At 48.1% G+C, this 19,396-nt stretch overlaps 1 protein-coding gene and 1 non-coding gene across 2 annotated transcripts in view; both read left to right on the top strand.

Moving 5' to 3' along the window:
• The window catches only part of LOC116988147 (sulfotransferase 2B1-like), a 13,296-nt gene extending 1,118 nt beyond the window's left edge, over positions 1–12,178 (top strand). Inside the window, exons 2-6 of the mRNA XM_033044692.1 lie at positions 5,409–5,617; positions 6,336–6,462; positions 8,110–8,204; positions 10,264–10,444; positions 11,724–12,178. Of these exons, the coding sequence (XP_032900583.1) occupies positions 5,409–5,617; positions 6,336–6,462; positions 8,110–8,204; positions 10,264–10,444; positions 11,724–11,833 (722 nt within the window). The 3' untranslated portion in view covers positions 11,834–12,178. The remainder of the gene's footprint in view (positions 1–5,408; positions 5,618–6,335; positions 6,463–8,109; positions 8,205–10,263; positions 10,445–11,723) is intronic.
• Positions 12,179–18,525: 6,347 nt separating this feature from the next.
• LOC116988185 lies at positions 18,526–18,717 on the top strand. Its single transcript, XR_004415885.1, has one exon. It is a non-coding gene; the product is annotated as a U2 spliceosomal RNA (small nuclear RNA).
• Positions 18,718–19,396: the final 679 nt, after the last annotated feature.

Below are 19,396 nucleotides of genomic sequence, written 5' to 3'. Positions count from 1 at the left end.
GCCCAGACCCCCAGCCCCGACCCCCGGCCCTTCATGGACTCACTCTGCGCTGTGAAACGTCCTGCACTCTCTGTATCTCATAACTTTCTCATAAGTGGTAGGAGCAGAATTAGGCCATTCGGCCCATCAAATCTATTCTGAACCTTCTGAATTTTGTAGTACTCTGCATATCGCGGACTTGAACAATTTAACATATTTACCAACCCAATTAACCTGTACGTCTTTGGAGTGTGGGAGGAAACCGAAGATCTCGGAGAAAACCCACGCAGATCATGGGGAGAACGTGCAAACTCCATACAGACAGCGCCTGTATCGGGATCGAACCCGGGTCTCCGGCGTTTTGCTGTAAGGCAGCAACTCTACCACTGTGCCGCCGTGACTGGTGTGCAATCGTAGCTGATCTATCTCTCCCTCCTAACCCCATTCTCCTGCCTTCTCCCCATAACCCCTGACCCCCGCACTAATCAAGAATCTATCTATCTCTGCCTTAAAAATATCCACTGACTTGGCCTCCACAGCCCTCAGTCAGTGGGACCTCCGGTGTCTTTTAGTTGTTGGGATTTCTGGCAGAAAGACTGCAGATACTGGAGACTAGAGTAAAGAAGCAACAGACAGCTGGAGGAACTCAGAGACTCTGGCGAGGAGGATGGACAGGGAACATTTCAGGTCAGGCCCAGTTCCCTGCACACAACTGTTATATTATCAAATGTCGCCAAAATGGAAATTCTTAATTGCAGTCGCACAGCTGACACGTAAACTTGTGTTGGAAGGAACTGCAGATTCCGGTACATTCAAGGTAGACACAAAGTGCTGGAGTAACTCAGCGGGACAGGCAGCATCTCTGGAGAGAAGGAATGGGTGACGTTTCGGGTCGAGACCCTTCTTCAGACCCTGATTCTCTTTTTGAATCGTTTTCAACTTGATCTCTGGAGTACTTTCCGTTTTCCAAAAATCTCCATTTTGTGTCTCAAGAAGGGTCACGAACTGAAACGTCACCTATCCATGTTCTCCACAGATGCTGCCTGACCCGCTGAGTTACTCCAGCACTCTGTGAAACGTCACCTATCCATGTTCTCCACAGATGCTGCCTGACCCGCTGAGTTACTCCAGCACTCTGTGAAACGTCACCTATCCATGTTCTCCACAGATGCTGCCTGACCCGCTGAGTTACTCCCGCACTCTGTGAAACGTCACCTATCCATGTTCTCCACAGATGCTGCCTGACCCGCTGAGTTACTCCAGCACTCTGTGAAACGTCACCTATCCATGTTCTCCACAGATGCTGCCTGACCCACTGAGTTACTCCTGCACTCTGTGAAACGTCACCTATCCATGTTCTCCACAGATGCTGCCTGACCCACTGAGTTATGGTGCAGCAGCATCTATGGAGCTAAGGAAATAGGCAACGTTTCGGGCCGAAATCCTTCTGGAAATAGGCAACGTTTCGGGCCGAAATCCTTCTGGAAATAGGCAACGTTTCGGGCCGAAACCCGTATGGGTTTCGGCCCGAAACGTTGCCTATTTCCTTAGCTCCATAGATGCTGCCTGACCCGCTGAGTTACTCCAGCACTCTGTGAAACGTCACTTATCCATGTTCTCCACAGATACTGCCTGACCCGCTGAGTTACTCCAGCACTCTGTGAAACGTCACCTATCCATGTTCTCCACAGATGCTGCCCGCTGAGTTACTCCAGCACTCTGTGAAACGTCACCTATCCATGTTCTCCACAGATGCTGCCTGACCCGCTGAGTTACTCCAGCACTCTGTGAAACGTCACCTATCCATGTTCTCCACAGATGCTGCCTGACCCGCTGAGTTACTCCAGCACTCTGTGAAACGTCACCTATCCATGTTCTCCACAGATGCTGCCTGACCCGCTGAGTTACTCCAGCACTCTGTCAAACGTCACCTATCCATGTTCTCCACAGATGCTGCCTGACCCGCTGAGTTACTCCAGCACTCTGTGAAACGTCATCTATCTTTGTTCTCCAAGTCAGTGGATATATTTAAGGCAGAGATAAACAGATTCTTGATCAGTACGGGTGTCAGAGGTTATGGGGAGAAGAGAGGAGAATGGGGTTAGGAGGGAGAGATAGATCAGCCATGATTGAATGGCGGAGTAGACTTGATGGGCTGAATGGCCTAATTCTGCTCCTATCATATCCAATCCAATCCAACTTTATTTGTTAAGCACTTTAAGACAACCAATGTTGACCAAAGTGCTGTACAGAAGAAAAAACGAGACATCATAAACAGACAACATAACAGAACATAACAAAACAGACATATGACCTTTTAACCTTCTTGATTCCCGTATGCTGGGAAAAAATGTCTGTGCATTCATCCCATCTATTCCCCTCATGATGCCAAACACCTCCGTAAAATCGAAAGATCGGTTTTGCCTCGAGTTGACATTGACACGATGGGCCAAATGGCCTTCACCCCATCGGTCGTGGTGGCACAGCGGTAGAGTTGCTGCCTTACAGCAAATGCAGCACCAGAGACCCGGGTTCAATCCTGACCATGGGTGCTATCTGTACGGAGTTTGTACAATCTCCCAGTGAGTTTTCTCCGAGACCTTCAGTTTCCTCCCACACTCCAAAGACGTGCAGGTTTGCAGGTTAATTGGCTTGGTATAAATGTTAAAAAAAAGATGTCCCTAGTGGGTGTTGGGTAGTGTTAGTGTGCGGGGATTGCTGGTCAGCGTGGACCCGGTGGGCCGAAGGGCCTGTTTCCGCGCTGTATCTCTAAACTAAACTACCTTGCAGATTATGTGTGTCCCGTGCTAACCCAGGTGATGTTTGCACAACCTCCCAGACATGTGTGTGTTCATCGATTTTTCAGATTGCAGCATATGTTGACCGATGGCTTGCAACCCTTCCAATAATATTTGCTGCACTCTGCACCAGAGCTTGCTGCGACGGGTCTCTGGCCCGCGTTGTTCTCCCCCTCATCTCCCCCTTTGGCTTGAGTGATGTTCCCCATTTGTACGATGTGTATAGGAAGGAACTGCAGATGCTGGTTTAAACCGAAGATAGATACAAAAAGCTGGAGTAACTCAGCGGGACAGGCAGCATCTCTGGAGAGAATGAGAGTTGTGAGTCTGTGGAATTCTCTGCCTCAGAGGGCAGTGGAGGCCGGCTCTCTGGATACTTTCAAGAGAGAGCTAGATAGGGCTCTTAAAGATAGCGGAGTCACGGGGATATGGGGAGAAGGCCGGAACTGGGTACTGATTGGGGATGATCAGCCATGATCACAATGAATGGTCGTGCTGGCTCGAAGGGCCGAATGGCCTCCTCCTGCACCTCTTGTCTATTGTCTTTTGTCTGTTGTCTGTTGAATGGGTGACCTTTCGGGTCAAGACCCTTGTTCGTCTGAAGAAGGGTCTCGGCCCGAAACATCACCCATTCCTTGTCTCCAGAGATGCTGTCTGACCCGCTGAGTTACTCCAGCTTTTTGTGTCTTTCTTCTTTTCCCATTTATACCTCAGTTGCAGAAAGGGAGACCGCATTTAGAGTATTTTGTTCAGTTCTGGGCACCATGTTACAGAAAAAATGTTGTCAAACTGGAGAAGGTATAGAGAAGATTCTCAGTCTGAATGGAGAGGCTGGGCTTGTACACTCTGGAGTTTAGAAGGATGAGAGGGTATCTTATTGAAACCTATAAGATTGTTAAGGGTTTGGACACGCTAGAGGCAGGAAACATGTTCCCGGTGTTGGGGGAGTCCTGAACCAGGGGCCACAGTTTATGAATAAGGGGTAAGCCATTTAGAACGGAGATGAGGAAACACGTTTTCACACAGAGAGTGGTGCGTCTGTGGAATTCTCTGCCTCAGAGGGCGGTGGAGGCAGGTTCTCTGGATGCTTTCAAGGGAGAGCTAGATAGGGCTCTTAAAGATAGCTGAGTCAGGGGATATGGGGAGAAGGCAGGAACGGGGTACTGATTGGGGATGATCAGGCATGATCACATTGAATGGTGGTGCTAGCTCGAAGGGCCGAATGGCATACTCCTGCACCTATTGTCTATTGTTTATTTATGAGGATGTTGCCAGGACTAGAGGGTGTGAGCTACAGGGAGAGGTTGAGTAGGCTGGGTCTCTATTCCATGGAGCACAGGAGGATGAGGGGTGATCTTATAGAGTTGTACAAAATCATAGATTGGGTAGATTTATACTTCCCGAAATGAGAGCGTGGCCAGGGTGGTGTGGGATTTTGACGATGCTGGCTGCCTGTTGAGGCAACACCTTTGTGGAAGTGTGCAGGAAGGAACTGCAAATGCTGTTTTACACCAAAGGTTTCACATTCTTATGGTCCTGTCCCACTCAGGCAATTTTTTAGGCGACTACAGGCGACTAGGCTGCCGGGGTGTTGCCTGTATGGTCGTGAGTAGCCTCCTCAGTCGCCCAAAGAGTCGTAGCATCTTTCTGGTCACCGCTGGCTTTTCAACATGCTGAACATTTTTTGGCAACAGTGGGCTTGACGCCAATGAGCGTGGCTTGACGTAGGTGCTGTCGTAGGTTGTCGCCAGTGCTGACTTTGGTGAATTGCTTTGTCGTATTCACCAGCAGTCACCGTACAAAATCGCCTAAATGGGACAGGCCCATTAACCTTCCATGCGTCGCATCTCCCTCTCCTCCCTCTCCCCTGGCTGGAGTCTGAAGCAGAGTCTCGACCCAAAACCTCACCCATTCCTTCTCTTCAGACCCGCTAAACCAAACGAAACTATCTTGCAGATTAACTATCCTGACCCGCTGAGTACCTGAGTCAACATTTCCCTCACTCCTAAGATGCTGCCTGAACCGCTGAGTTACTCCAGACTTGCCGTCCTGCACGTACCAGCAAGTGCGCACTTGACATAGCTTGGCATCACGGAACTGCAGACAATAGACAATAGACAATAGGTGCAGGAGGAGGCCATTCGGCCCTTCGAGCCAGCACCGCCATTCAATGTGATCATGGCTGATCATCCCCAATCAGTACCCCATTCCTGCCTTCTCCCCATATCCCCTGACTCCGCTATTTTTAAGAGCCCTATCCAGCTCTCACTTTAAAGTATCCAGAGAACCTGCCTCCACCGCCCTCTGAGGCAGAGAATTCCACAGACTCACAACTCTCTGTGAGAAAAAGAGTTTCCTCGTCTCCGTTCTAAATGGCTTACTCCTTATTCTTAAACTGTGGCCCCTGGTTCTGGACTCCCCCAACATCGGGGACATGTTTCCTGCCTCTAGCGTGTTCAAACCCTTAACCCAGACGCTGGTTTAATCGGAAGATAGACACCAAATGCTGGAGTAACTCAGCGGGACAGGCGGCAGCGTCTCTGGAGAGAAGGAAGGGGTGACGTTTCGGGGGGATGGGCGGATAGCTTCCAGCTGTTCTATGTTGTTGAGCTCCGCTGTTTGTACAAACAGGCACAACATGGATGCAAGAAATAATTCCTCTGATCTACAACAGCGGGGATCTGACACCAGTCCTGACCATTCCAAACTGGCGCAGGGTCCCCTGGTTAGAGCAGGTTACCGCTAAAGGCCTACTGGAGGAGAGACCATCACCTCGATACATGGTAACGCACCTTCATCACAACATGATGCCGAAGACCTTCTACTCATCAAAGGCCAAGGTGAGGTAGCATCGTTTTTCTACCCAATGTGTGCGGTGAACCAGGAGATCGCAAATTGAGCACAACGTCATCTGTGGAGAACATGGATAGGTGACGTTTCACAGAGTGCTGGAGTAACTCAGCGGGTCAGGCAGCATCTCAAGGGAATCTGAAGGGCCCGACCCAAAATGACACCTATCCATGTTCTCCACAGATGCTGCCTGATCCGCTGAGTTACTCCAGCACTCTGTGAAACGTCACCTATCCATGTTCTCCACAGATGCTGCCTGACCCGCTGAGTTACTCCAGCACTCTGTGAAACGTCACCTATCCATGTTCTCCACAGATGCTGCCTGACCCGCTGAGTTACTCCAGCACTCTGTGAAACGTCACCTATCCATGTTCTCCACAGATGCTGCCTGACCCGCTGAGTTACTCCAGCACTCTGTGAAACGTCACCTATCCATGTTCTCCACAGATGCTGCCTGACCCGCTGAGTTACTCCAGCACTCTGTGAAACGTCACCTATCCATGTTCTCCACAGATGCTGCCTGACCCGCTGAGTTACTCCAGCACTCTGTGAAACGTCACCTATCCGTGTTCTCCACAGATGCTGCCTGACCCGCTGAGTTACTCCAGCACTCTGTGTCTTCTTCTGGCCTCTGGATTGTTCTTCAAGTGTTCTTTTAAAACGTGTGTCACTTCTTGCAGACGGAATATATTGTGTTAAATCTTGCAGGTAATATACGTGGCCCGCAATCCAAAGGATGCCCTCGTGTCCTCGTATCATTACCACAACATGGCCACGTTCCTGGATGACCCAGGCACTTTTGAGGAGTTCATTGACACCTTCTTGGAAGGAAAGGGTAATGATCCATATTTGTTTAGTTTAGTTAAGTTTATATTAACAGGCCCTTCGGCCCACCGAGTCCGCGCTGCCCAGCGATCCCCACACACAAGCACTATCGTACAACACACGAGAGACAATTTTACGATTATACCGAAGCCAATTAACCTACAAACCCGCACGTCTTTGGAGTGTGGGAGGAAACCGGAGCACCCGGAGAAAACCCACGCGGGTCACGGGGAGAACGTGCAAACTCCGTAAAGACAGCGCCCGTAATTGTGATTGAACCCGGGTGTAAGGCAGCAACTCTACCGCTGCGCCACCGCGCCTCTCTCTACATTGGTCACGGTTAATGTCAACACACACACGAGTCAAGAGTGTCCGATTGTCATATGTACCAAAATGGAACAATGAGATCTACACTTGCAGCAGCAGCAGCAGCAAGTCAAGCCAAGTTTATTCGTCACATGCGCATACGAGATGTGCAGTGAAATGAAAAGTGGCAATGCTCGCGCGGATTGTGCAACAAAACAAACTACAAAACTGAATGGAACAGGATCAGTAATTACATATTTGTGGGGAAAAAAGAAAAACCAGCAATTTTTAAAAGACACCACACAACAGTAAATGGTTCAGTAAAGTTAGTCCCTGGTGAGGTAGGAGTTCACCGTCCTAATGGCCTCTGGGAAGAAACTACTTCTCATCCTCTCCGTTCTCACAGCATGGCAACGGAGGCGTTTGCCTGACCGTAGCAGCTGGAACAGTCCGTTGCTGGGGTGGAAAGGGTCCCCCATAATGTTGTTGCACCTTCTGGTGTATAGTTCCTGCAGGGGGGGGGCGAGTGTAGTTCCCATAGTGCGTTCGGCCGAACGCACTACTCTCTGCAGAGCCTTCTTGTCCTGGGCAGAGTAGTTCCCAAACCAGATCATGATGTTTCCGGACAAGATGCTTTCCACAGCCGTTGAGTAGAAGCTCTGGAGGATCCTCAGAGACACTCTGAATTTCCACAATTGCCTGAGGTGGTAAAGGCGCTGCCTTGCCTTACTCACGAGTGCTGCAGCGTGTGATGTCCATGTCATATCCTCTGAGATGTGGACTACCAGGTATTTAAAGCAGCTCACCCTATCCACATTATCCAACAGGTTGGTAATCACAATACTCAATAAATAACACAATAAAACAACTTAAAATGGAAGTTCAATAAATTTGGGCGGCGCGGTGGCGCAGCGGGTAGAGCTGCTGCCTCACAGCGCCAGAGACCCAGGTTCGATCCCGACTACGGGCGCTGTCTGTATGGAGTTTGTACCTTCTCCCCGTGACCTGCGTGGGTTTTCCCCGGGTGCTCCGGTTTCCTCCCACACTCCAAAGACGTGCGGGTTTGTAGACTGAAGGGCCTGTCCCACTTTACGCGATTTGTTCAACGACTGTCGGCACCCGTCATAGTCGCAGCAGGTCGCCGAAATAGTTCAACATGTTGAAATTCCAGCGACGAGCAGAGAAAGGTACGACTCTTTGGGCGACTACTCACGACCGTACAGTCATCACATGTCGACATGCTGTCCAGATGTTAAGCTCTTCCGTGCTGTGATAGAAGTGATTGTTTACATGTTAAAGAAAATTGTGTTTTTTATACTCTTTGAGTCATGTTTTGTTTTGCTTCTGGTAGTGATGTTTGGCTCCTGGTTTGACCACATTCGGAGCTGGTGGCCGTTAAAGGATAAGGATAACTTCTTGTTTCTAACCTACGAAGATATGTTGAAGGTTGGTGCATGAATGAGCGAACACATGTGGCAAGTCTCAGTGATACTCTTTGTTTTGCCTGCCCAAGGTATGTAAAGAGTCGCTACCTAAAGGGCACCGAGAAAATTACAAAGTTGTCCACGGCAGGTCCTCCTTTGTACTCTCCCCCCCCCCTCAGTGTTTCCCCCATACTGGGTCCTTCCTTCGCCCCCCCCCCCCTGTGAATGTAAAGACCAGTTGGATCTCCCGGTGACCAACCATTTTCATCTTCTCTCGCCTTCCCAATCCCACACTGACCTCTTCTCTCTCGGGCCTCCTCCATTGCCAGAGTAAAGCCACACGAAAACTGGAGGAACAGCACCTCATATTCTACTTGGGTATCTCACAACCCAACGGTACAAACAATGAATTTCCCAATTTTAAGTCACTACCACCCCCCCACCCCCCCCTCCCACTCTCCTCTGTGCCCATCTGGGCTCACAACCTATTTCTTCCCCCCCCCCCCCCCCCCCCCCCCCCCCCCTCGTCAACCTACATTCCAAAACACACACACAGAGTGCTGGAGTAACTCAGCGGGTCAGGCAGCATCTGTGGAGAACATGGATAGGTGACGTTTCACAGAATGCTGGAGTAACTCAGCGGGTCAGGCAGCATCTGTGGAGAACATGGATAGGTGACGTTTCACAGAGTGCTGGAGTAACTCAGCGGGTCAGGCAGCATCTGTGGAGAACATGGATAGGTGACGTTTCACAGAATGCTGGAGTAACTCCAACGGGTCAGGCAGCATCTGTGGAGAACATGGATAGGTGACGTTTCACAGAGTGCTGGAGTATCTCAGCGGGTGCAGCAGCATCTATGGAGCTAAGGAAATAGGCAACGTTTCGGGCCGAAACCCTTCCGGGTTTCAGCCCGAAACGTTGCCTATTTCCAGAAGGGTTTCGGCCCGAAACGTTGCCTATTTCCTTAGCTCCATAGATGCTGATGCATCATAACTCAGCGGGTGAGGCAGCATCTGTGGAGAACATGGATAGGTGATGTTTTGAGTCGGGGTCTTTCTTCAGACTAATGGCGGGGGGAGGGGGGGGGGGGGGGAGAAAGCTGGAAGAGAGGAGGCAAAGGAAGTAATAAGTAGATACAGGTGAGTGGTGGATTTGTAGACAGATGGTTGGACAAAGGCTAGAGATGAAAAGGCAGAATGTGAAGGAGAAAAGGATCGAAGAGTTCACTCATTTGTTCTTCATCTCTCTGCATCACCGTCTATATCTGTTGTTTCCCTCTCCCCTGACTCTCCGTCTGAAGAAGGGTCTCGAGCCGGTACGTCGCCTATTCCTTCTCTCCAGAGATGCTGCCTGACCCGCTGAGTTACTCCAGCATTTTGTGTCTACTTTTTTGACCACTTGATTAGTTTTGTTATAACTAGAGCCAGGATGTTTAGGCACTAAAAAACTCAGAAATAGGTAGGCAAAAAGGCATAATAATATTACCAAAAAGGCATTTATTTCCACCACCAAAATATGGTTTTAGATGATAATATACAGGTATACTACATTAAATGACCAAAGTTAGAACGGAGACGAGGAAACACTTTTTCTCACAGAGAGTGGTGAGTCTGTGGAATTCTCTGCCTCAGAGGGCGGTGGAGGCGGGTTCTCTGGATGCTTTTAAGAGAGAGCTAGATAGGGCTCTTAAAAATAGCGGAGTCAGGGGATATGGGGAGTAGGCAGGAACGGGGTACTGATTGGGGATGATCAGCCATGATCACATTGAATGGCGGTGCTGGCTCGAAGGGCCGAATGGCCTACTCCTGCACCTATTGCCTGGTTGCATATTAAGAGCATTTTTTTCAAATTATCCGGTGTTAAACTATGCTGCTCACTCACCTGTATCTAATTATTACTTCCTTTGCCTCCTCTCTTCCAGCTTTCTTCCTCTCCCCCCCCCCCCCCCCCCCCCCCCCCCCCCCTATCACAATCAGTCTGAAGAAAGGCCCTGACTCAAAACTGCAGCTCTTTCTTAAACAAGTATTTCTAAGTTGTCTTTAAAGTTTGACATCATCTTTGTTCCTCCCTACGTATTTCAGGACATGCGGGGGGCTCTGGTGAAACTCGGGGCCTTCGTGGACAGGCCTCTGAGTGAGGACACAATGGAGGCGATTGCAAATCAATGTAAATTCACCAACATGAAGCAGAACAACATGTCCAACTACAGCTTTGTACCCTTGGAACTGATGGATCAAAAGAAAGGCAACTTTTTAAGAAAAGGTAACTTGGGAAAGGATTTGTTTTTTTAGCATTGGTCGGCACGGTGGCGCAGCGGTAGAGTTGCTGCCTCACAGCGCCAGAGAGGGGGGTGGGAGACTGCAACCTTCACGTGGTCCGGGCCTTGTTTCGACGAGTGCAATCAACCCGGCGTGCACAATCAAATAAGATCAAATAGAACAAGTTATCCTACAACTTTAGGCTGTGCACGCCATACTCAAGAAGAAGTAGGAGTAGCGCCAGAGACACGGTTTCAATCCTGACTACAGGTGCTGTCTGCGCGGAGTTTGTACGTTCTCCCAGTGACCTGCGTGGGTTTTCTTCGGGTGCTCCGGTTTCCTTCTACTCCCCAAAGGCAGGCAGGTTGATTGGCTAATAAGCTTGGTCAAATTGTAAATTGTTCCTAGTGTGTGTATGTAGGCTAGTGTTAATGTGCGGGGATCGCTGGCCGGCGCGGACTGGGTGGGCCGAAAGGCCTGTTTCCATGCTGTAACTCTAAACTAAACTAAAGTCATTTGAATCAGTCTAAAGTAGGGTCTCGACCCGAAACGTCACCTATTCCTTCGCTCCATAGATGCTGCCTCACTTGCTGAGTTTCTCCAGCATTTTTGTCTACCTTAAAGTCATTTGAATGATTTCTACATCAAGAGAGTCAAGGGTCAGGATTTAGTTGTCAAAATGTACTGATGGTGAAATCTCTATTTACAGCAGGTTAACAGGCCTGTAAACACATAAAAACTCATAGATAACATATAATAACATTAAAAAATCAATAAATTAAAACCCCCAAAACTATTGCAAAAAAGGCCAAAGTCCTTAGTGTAACGAAGACACATTTTACCATTCACAGTTTTGTTAGTATCTCTAGAAAGAAGGAATGGGTGATGTTTCAGGTCGAGACCTTTCTCTACCCGAAACGTCACCCACTCTTTCTCTCCAGATGTTCCCGATGTTGGGGGAGTCCAGAACCAGGGGCCACAGTTTAAGAATAAGGGGTCAGCCATTTAGAACGGAGATGAGGAAACACTTTTTCTCACAGAGAGTGGTGAGTCTGTGGAATTCTCTGCCTCAGAGGGCGGTGGAGGCCGGTTTCTCTGGATACTATCAATAGAGAGCTAGATAGGGCTCTTAAAGATAGCGGAGTCAGGGGATATGGGGAGAAGGCAGGAACGGGGTACTGATTGGGGATGATCAGCCATGATCACATTGAATAGCGGTGCTGGCTCGAATGGCTGAATTCTGCGTCTATTGTCTATTGACTATTAAACAACTCTCGTTCCAGGCATTGCTGGTGATTGGAAGAACCATTTCACCGCAGCCCAGACTGAGCATTTTAATTCCGTGTTCGCCCGCCGAATGGAAGGATTAAATTTCCCGTACTACCGAGACTGACGGAGCAAGGATCGCTCGTCCAGGACTGCAGACTTCGCAAAACCTGTACTCACTGTACTCACTGCCGCTAAAGCTTGATTCTGTTCGCAAAGAAATATGATGTTTCAATCAGTGTTGCCTTACTTTGACTTGCCCTTGTTTCTGTACTACTGTGATGTAGGCCGAATGATACTAATAGCATCATCCAGCTGGCTGTTGTTGCTTGAAGATAGACACGGTGGCGCAGCGGTAGAGTTGCTGCCTCACAGCGAATTCAGCCCCGGAGACCCGGGTTCGATCCCGACTTCGGGTGCTGTCTGTACAGAGTTTGTACGTTCTTCCCGTGACCTGCTGTGGGCTTTCTCCGAGATCTTGGTTTTCCTCCCACACCCCAAACACGTACAGGTTTGTAGGTTAATTGGCTTGGTATAAATGTAAAAATTGTCCCTAGTGGGTGTAGGATCGTGTTAGTGTGCGGGGATCGCTGGTTGGCACGGACCCGGTGGGCCGAAGGGCCTGTTTCCACGCTGTATCTCTAAACTAAAAATGTTGGAGTAACTCAACGGGACAGGCACCATCTCTGGAGAGAAGGAACGGGTGTCGTTTCAGGTCGAGACCCAACTTCAGACCGAAACGTCTCTCCAGAGATGCTGCTTGTCCCGCTGAGTTACTCCAGCATTTTGTGTCTATCTTCGGTGTAAACCAGCATCTGCAGTTCCTTCCTACACATTTTGTCTGCTGATGCTTGAAACATGTTTTGTTTTCGGCGTTTAACAGGATACAGTGAAATAGCTGCACAACAAAATTAATCCAGTTGTCAAAAATGTTTTTCTAATATGTCTTGAAAGTTTCACATCAACTTTATTGCTTTGATGTTTACACTTTTATCAAAAAAGTTATGCTTTTGAAACTGTAACACTATAATGCTGTAAAACGATTAGTTTATTATTATCACGTGTACCGAGGTACAATGAAAATACTTTTATTGTTGCATATAATGCAGTGAGAGGAAAGACTACATGATTACAATCAAGCCGTCCACACTGTACAGATACAGGATAAAGGGAATAACGTTTAGTGCAAGGTAAAGGCGGATTAAAGATAGTCCAAGGGTCTCCAAGGAGGTAGATGATAAGTTGGGACTGTTCTCCAGTTGGTGATAGGATAGTTCAGTTTTCTGATAACACCTGGGAAGAAACGCTGGTTTAAACCGAAGATAGACACAAAATGCTGGAGCAACTCAGCGGGACAGGCAGCATCTCTGGAGAGAAGGAATGGGCGACGTTTCGGGTTGAGAACCTTCTTCAGACTGGACACTTTCTTCAGAGTCTGAAGAAGGGTCTCAACCCGAAACGTCACCCATTCCTTCTCTCCAGAGATGCTGCCTATCCCGCTGAGTTACTCCGGCCCTTTGTGTCCACCTTAAAACGCCCTTCATCTCGCTTCACCTTTGACTTCATTTCCAGTATAGACAAAAATGCCGGCGAAACTCAGCGGGTGAGGCAGCATCTATGGAGCGAAGGAATAGGTGACGTTTCGTGGAGGGTCTCGACCCAAAACGTCACCTATTCCTTCGCTCCATAGATGCTTCCGGGTCTCAACCCGAAACGTCACCTATTCCTTCGCTCCATAGATGCTGCCTCACCCGGCATTTCTCCAGCATTTTTGTCTATCTTCGATTTTTCCAGCATCTGCAGTTCTTTCTTAATCATTTCCAGTATAAAGCCCTCCTGCGTTAGACTTCCATCTCACCGCCTCCAAATGAATCGTTAACCTCATTGTGTGGCGTTCACATCTGTGGAATAAAGATGAGGGCGCGGTCTGGAATCTTCCAACCTACCTCCCTGCGGCCCTTCGCACATTTTTTTGCACTTGACCAGTCTGAGGAAGGGTCTCGACCCGAATTGTCACCCGTCCATACTCTCTGGCATTTTGTGTCTATCTTGGGAAGGAACTGTCCCTGACTTTGCACAACCTGTGCATTGCACGATCTGTCTGGATATCTGCAGCACACCAACAAAAGATCTTCACTATACCTCAAAAAACTACAATCTAGAAAATTGCATTTGGGCTTTTAGTCCTTCACATTTATTGTTAATGCATTGATGAACTTTGTGCTGGACAGAGCTGCAAACTAACTTGAACTTTTACTTCTGAAATTAAAATGCGGGAATATTAATAAAGTAATCACAATGTCAAAGCTGCCACAGCCAGACATAAAAACAAGTTATTTCCACGAGTAGTAGCTCTACTCAATAACCAACATTCTGTAGCCTCCTTTTGCTCTGGTATTTTATTTCATTCACCTGTTTAATCGATAATGTTTTATTGTTAATGTTTAATGTTTTATGTGTCATTCCTTACTTTCACTATATGTCATGTTGTAACTTGCAGGCGGAGCACCAAGGCAAATTCCTTGTATGTGAATTCTTGGCCAATAAACTTAATCATTCATTCATTCAAAGTTAAATCTTCAAATTTCTATTGTAAAAGGAAATTGTATTTCAAAACATTTCTGACTTCCCACAGTGAGGAAAAAATGTGCGGTTTAGGAAGGAATTGCACTGCATAGGGAGGACGTTCTTTTAGGAAGATGAGGAGGAATTTATTCATTTAGGGGGTGGTGAATCAGTGGAACTCGTTGCCACAGAAGGCTGTAGAGGCCATCAGTGGATATTTTTAAAGCAGAGATAGGCAGATTCTTGATTAGTACGGGTGTCGGGGGTTATGGGAAGAAGGCAGGAGAATGGGGTTAAAAGGAAGAGATAGATCAGCCATGATTGAATGGCGGAGTAGACTTGATAGGCCGAATGGCCTAATTCTACTCCTATCACTTTTGACCTTATGCTGGTTTAAACCGAAGATAGACGCAAATGCTGGAGTACTCAGTGGGACAGGCAGTAGCTTCTCTCCAGAGATGCTGCTTGTCCCGCTGAGTTACTCCAGCATTTTGTGCCAATCTAAGGAAAACAATTAGCTATTAGTTTGAATATTGATTTTTTAATCTTTTGGCAAAAATAATACGACTTTGTAAATAACAGGACCATTGTGATGAAATATTATCTGCTGACAGCGACTTTAGCAATCGATGGTAGACAAAAATGCTGAAGCAACTCAGCGGGTGAGGCAGCATCTATGGATCACCTATCCCTTCTCTCCAGAGAGGCTGCCTGTCCCGCTGAGTTACTCCGGCATTTTGTGTCTACTTTCGATTTAACCCAGCGTCTGCAGTTCCTTCCTAGAACCAGGGCTGCCAACTCTCACGCATCGAGCGTGAGAATCACGCATTTGGCCAGATTCTCACGCTGATCACAAATTTCTCATGCTCTGTCGTGAGAAATTCGGTGATCAATGAAAATGTCAAAATTCATATCAACGGCGTGGGCCACGGGTGTTGGAGAGCCGGGGCTGAGGGAGGGATGGAAGCAGAAGCAGCGGCGGGTACAAATGCGGACGGGGAGCTGGGGCTGGCGAGCGTTTGCTGGGCTGGCGAGTCGCTCGCTGTAACTCCGGCCATAGAGCAGCCTCAGTGCAAGCCTCAGGGCCATCAGATGCTTACACTCCAACCATGGATCAGCCTCAGGACCGTCGGTAGCGTTGCGCCGCTGCCGTGAGAGTCTCTGTGCCGAATTTGCCCTGGTGACTGGCAGGGATCAGGCTGCGGCTTGGTGCATCCTGGAGGACAACCAGTGGCTGCTGGAAGTAAGTACCAAGCACTGGGTAGATACGGTGGAAGATAATGGACTTCAAATGGGGGTGGTTGGTGAAAGCATCCTGCTTGCCTGCTAGATTTTCACTTACTGTAACTGCAGGAAAAATGTTCCAGATGTTGGTGGAGTTCAGAACCAGGGGTCACAGTTTAAAAATAAAGGGGAGGGGCAGTTAGGACTGAGATGGGGACAAACTTCCTTCAAGCAGAGAGTTGTGAATCTGTGGAATTCTCTGCCACAGAAGGCATGGAGGCCAATTCACTGGAGGTTTTCAAGAGAGAGTTACATTTAGCTCTTGGGGCTCGTGAAATCAAGGGATATGGTGAAAAATAGGAAAGAGGTACTGATTTTAGATGAACAGCCATGATCATATTGAATGGCAGTGCTGGCTCGAAGGGCCGAATGGCCTACTCCTGCAACTATTTTCTATGTTTCTATGCTTGAGTATATGGCAATAAAACTCAACCACTTGATTTTGAAGCATTCATGCATGGTGGAGGTATAATGTAGTCATAGAGTGATACAGTGTGAAAACAGGCCCTTCGGTGCAACTTGCCCACACCCGCCAACATGTCCCAGCTACACTACCAGCTTTTGGTCCATATCCCTCCAAACCTGTCCTATCCATGTATCAGTCTAACAGTTTCTTAAATGTTGGGTTAGTCACTCAACTACCTCCTCTGGCAGCTTGTTCCATATAAACCCACCACCCTTTGTGTGGAAAAAGTTACCCCTTAAAAAGTTACCTCTTAAAAATACTTCAAACAAAAAACATTGAAATCATACTTTTAAAATGCACTAAAACATGATTTTACTTCGGAGTCACGTGAGTGACTACGTGAAGAACCCGCTCAGTGCGCAGGCGCGGCATTACGCCAGCAGTGCAACAGCGGCAGCGGGAGTTAGGCTCTCCCGCTACAGAATGAAACGGACCGTCAGGTAAGTACCCTGAGGTCGGGTTTCTTTTACAGGGGAGCCCCTTTTTCTGCTTGTGTTTTACAGGCAGAGTAAAAAGGCTCTGGAACAAAACTGTCCCCCGTTCGAGGAGGAACGTTTTCCGTCGGGGAGGGGGGCAGCAACAGGCGGTAGGAGCGACCCGGTGTTCCTCTATTCCCCGACACCGTGCTGAGCCCAGCCCGATAGCGGGCTGGATGTATAGCCACCCGAAGAGGCATCCGGCAGGTGTTCCCGATTTGGGACGGGACGTCTCTCCACCCGCACGGGGGGAGAGAGAGCCGCCTGAGCCGCTGGAGCGGCTCTCGGAGCAGGTGCCTGCGAGACGCGCTGCTAGAGGGGCGCTCCCGCTACTACAAGGCACAAAAGCTCCAGAAGAAGGCGGTAGGAACATTTACCGGGCGCTCCGCTATCCCCACACCGCGCCGAGGCCAGTCCCGCTAGTGCCTGAGCTGCGGGCTGGATGTTCAGCCATCCGAAGAGGCATCCGGCCGGTGGCTTCCGACTTGTCGGAGGGGACGTCTCTCCACCCGCATGGGAGAGAGACAGCCGCCTGAGCCGCTGGAGCGGCTCCTGGAGCAGGAGCTCCTGCGAGACACGCTACGTGAGGGGCAGTCTCGCTGGAGGGTTCAGGCATACCCTCCACAGTGCCTAGGCACTGCCCATCGCTTCCTCCTTAGTGTGGTTAGCTTTGGGGTGACCAGTGGCTGGGCTGGTCATGAAGAGGGGTCACTGGCTGAACAATATCGGGAGTATGCTTGAGGTACAGGATCAGGAAGAGCTGCTGGGTGTGGCCGCTATGTGGCTCCACCACTAGCGAGATGGCTTTTCAGTCTCAACTGATGGCCAGCTTACTACCTGTCTTTTCCAAAAAACCTCTCCAAGACAGGTAGCCATGAGGCGTTGGTTTTATCACGCCTCCCCTAAATTGCATTTACTCAAAGTGCCCGCCATTATTGGGGGATACATTGAGCAGCGCATTTAACCTAAATATTTTAAAAATGCATTTGGTACCCTGACGTCGGCTATCATGTCCACCTGCTCATTCCAGAAGGGCAGGGTAGTATGGCAAAACACCTGACCCTACTGTTCAACGGTATACCTCATAACTTCTCAAATGAACTCACAAACCTGCCCTCAATCTATGAAATTAACAGGACTATGAGAACGCCGACCTAACAAGCACAGATCCTGCTACCTGGCACTTACCAAACCAGTCCTAAAAAACTGGACGAAGTGTTCAAACTATTCGGCACAAGAGGGCAGAGTCTGGAATGAGCACCACACTAAACCAGACAGCAGTACCTCTACGTGTCCACCAGGTGCGTCTACCTCATGGTACTGGTGAAAGCTCGGGGCCTGCATGCCAAACCCGTAGCATTTTAGGCCACGGCCCAGAGCAGGCCCCAGGGAAAATGCGCCACCCCCCAACAAACATCGTCCCTACAAGAACAAGGAACCAGAAACCGAAGAAAACAACAATGAAGACAGATAAGTATGGTTCCTACCATCACATAAAGGTTAAGGGTTGTACTAACAAGGGGTGGGTGAATCACGCCTGGTTAGGAAGCTATCACTCTTGGTAGTTATATACCAAAAAATAAATACAAGGGGAATAGAATTAATATCTTGCCACCAAATCAGCAAGCACCCCAAGGGGTCTACCCTCCCACGATGGTGAATGTCGCACCATCGTTGATAAACCACTTGAGTATTTCACCAGGTATACCCATTCATGGGATTTGTAACTACTACCATGGATCCAAGGATACTTTATGGTAGACATCGACCTTGAAGATGCACACTATTCAGTACCTTCTCATATAAGTTTCGGATATACCGCAATTACCTGGATGGAGTAACCATGAATGAATGAATGAATGAATGAATGAATGAATGAATGAATGAATGAAAACTTTTTGAATGATGAGCGTTGCGGCATTTAAGTCAAAGTTATCCAGAATCAACTAGCCCTGACACTTAGAAACATTCCGTCATGGCATGTCTATATATTAACGACAAACTATCCTTGGACACAGCTTTAGCTGCATCGCTTCTCGGCCTTTTGGCTAAGATCAAGTGTAGTATCTGTTCTTATCAGTTTAATAATCTGATACGTCCCTTATCTAGGGACCATATATTAAATTGAATTTTGGAACAGGGAGATGGAATAGGGGCTTGCTCCGTCCACTCTACGCATCGACCCAGTATTGCAGTGCCTCCGGGAACGGTGCACAAAATATATATCCAGATATTTACGTTGACCATCCACAACTTTGTTATCTGGTATTCATTAAGACTATCAGTCATGGTGCATTAACCACCAATCAACTACGTGGCAAAGTAATTGGGATATAGCAGCATTACCAGCTACTGAACTTTGTACCTTTCCTATGAGCTGAGATACTAGTGTTCAAAACTATCTCCATACCTGTAATATGGGGGCAAATGGATTAATCTGTAGTGTTATCATGGAATTTATCGGCAGGAAGGATTATGGTTGTACACTTCCACCTGTTTTGAGTAACATCTTATGTGTCCTGATGTGTTACTGAGCTTGTAATACTTAATGCCAATATGAATTGACTTAAACATGTTATATATTAACTTACTTAATTCTAGTGAAGCATTTGCTCAGTAATCCACCAAATTTGCATGTTCGTTTATAAGATAACAACATCACAGTGGTGGCATATACCAAACCACTTGGGCGGAGAACATCGATATTAGGTGACAATTTATTAACAATTGGAAACCGTATGTCGTCAAACATGTTTGACCATCAGTAACTCACCTATCAGGTGAGCTAAATACTGTAAACATACATTTAAACCAAAAATATTTGCTGAAATTACTAAGCAATATGGACACCAGATATCGATTCCTTATATCCAATTAAATCACCACGTACTAACTTACG

Source organism: Amblyraja radiata, chromosome 26, assembly GCF_010909765.2.
Source record: "Amblyraja radiata isolate CabotCenter1 chromosome 26, sAmbRad1.1.pri, whole genome shotgun sequence".
Classification (NCBI taxonomy): domain Eukaryota; kingdom Metazoa; phylum Chordata; class Chondrichthyes; order Rajiformes; family Rajidae; genus Amblyraja; species Amblyraja radiata.
Note: the sequence above shows the minus strand (reverse complement) of the source record. Positions and strands in the feature narration are given on the sequence as shown.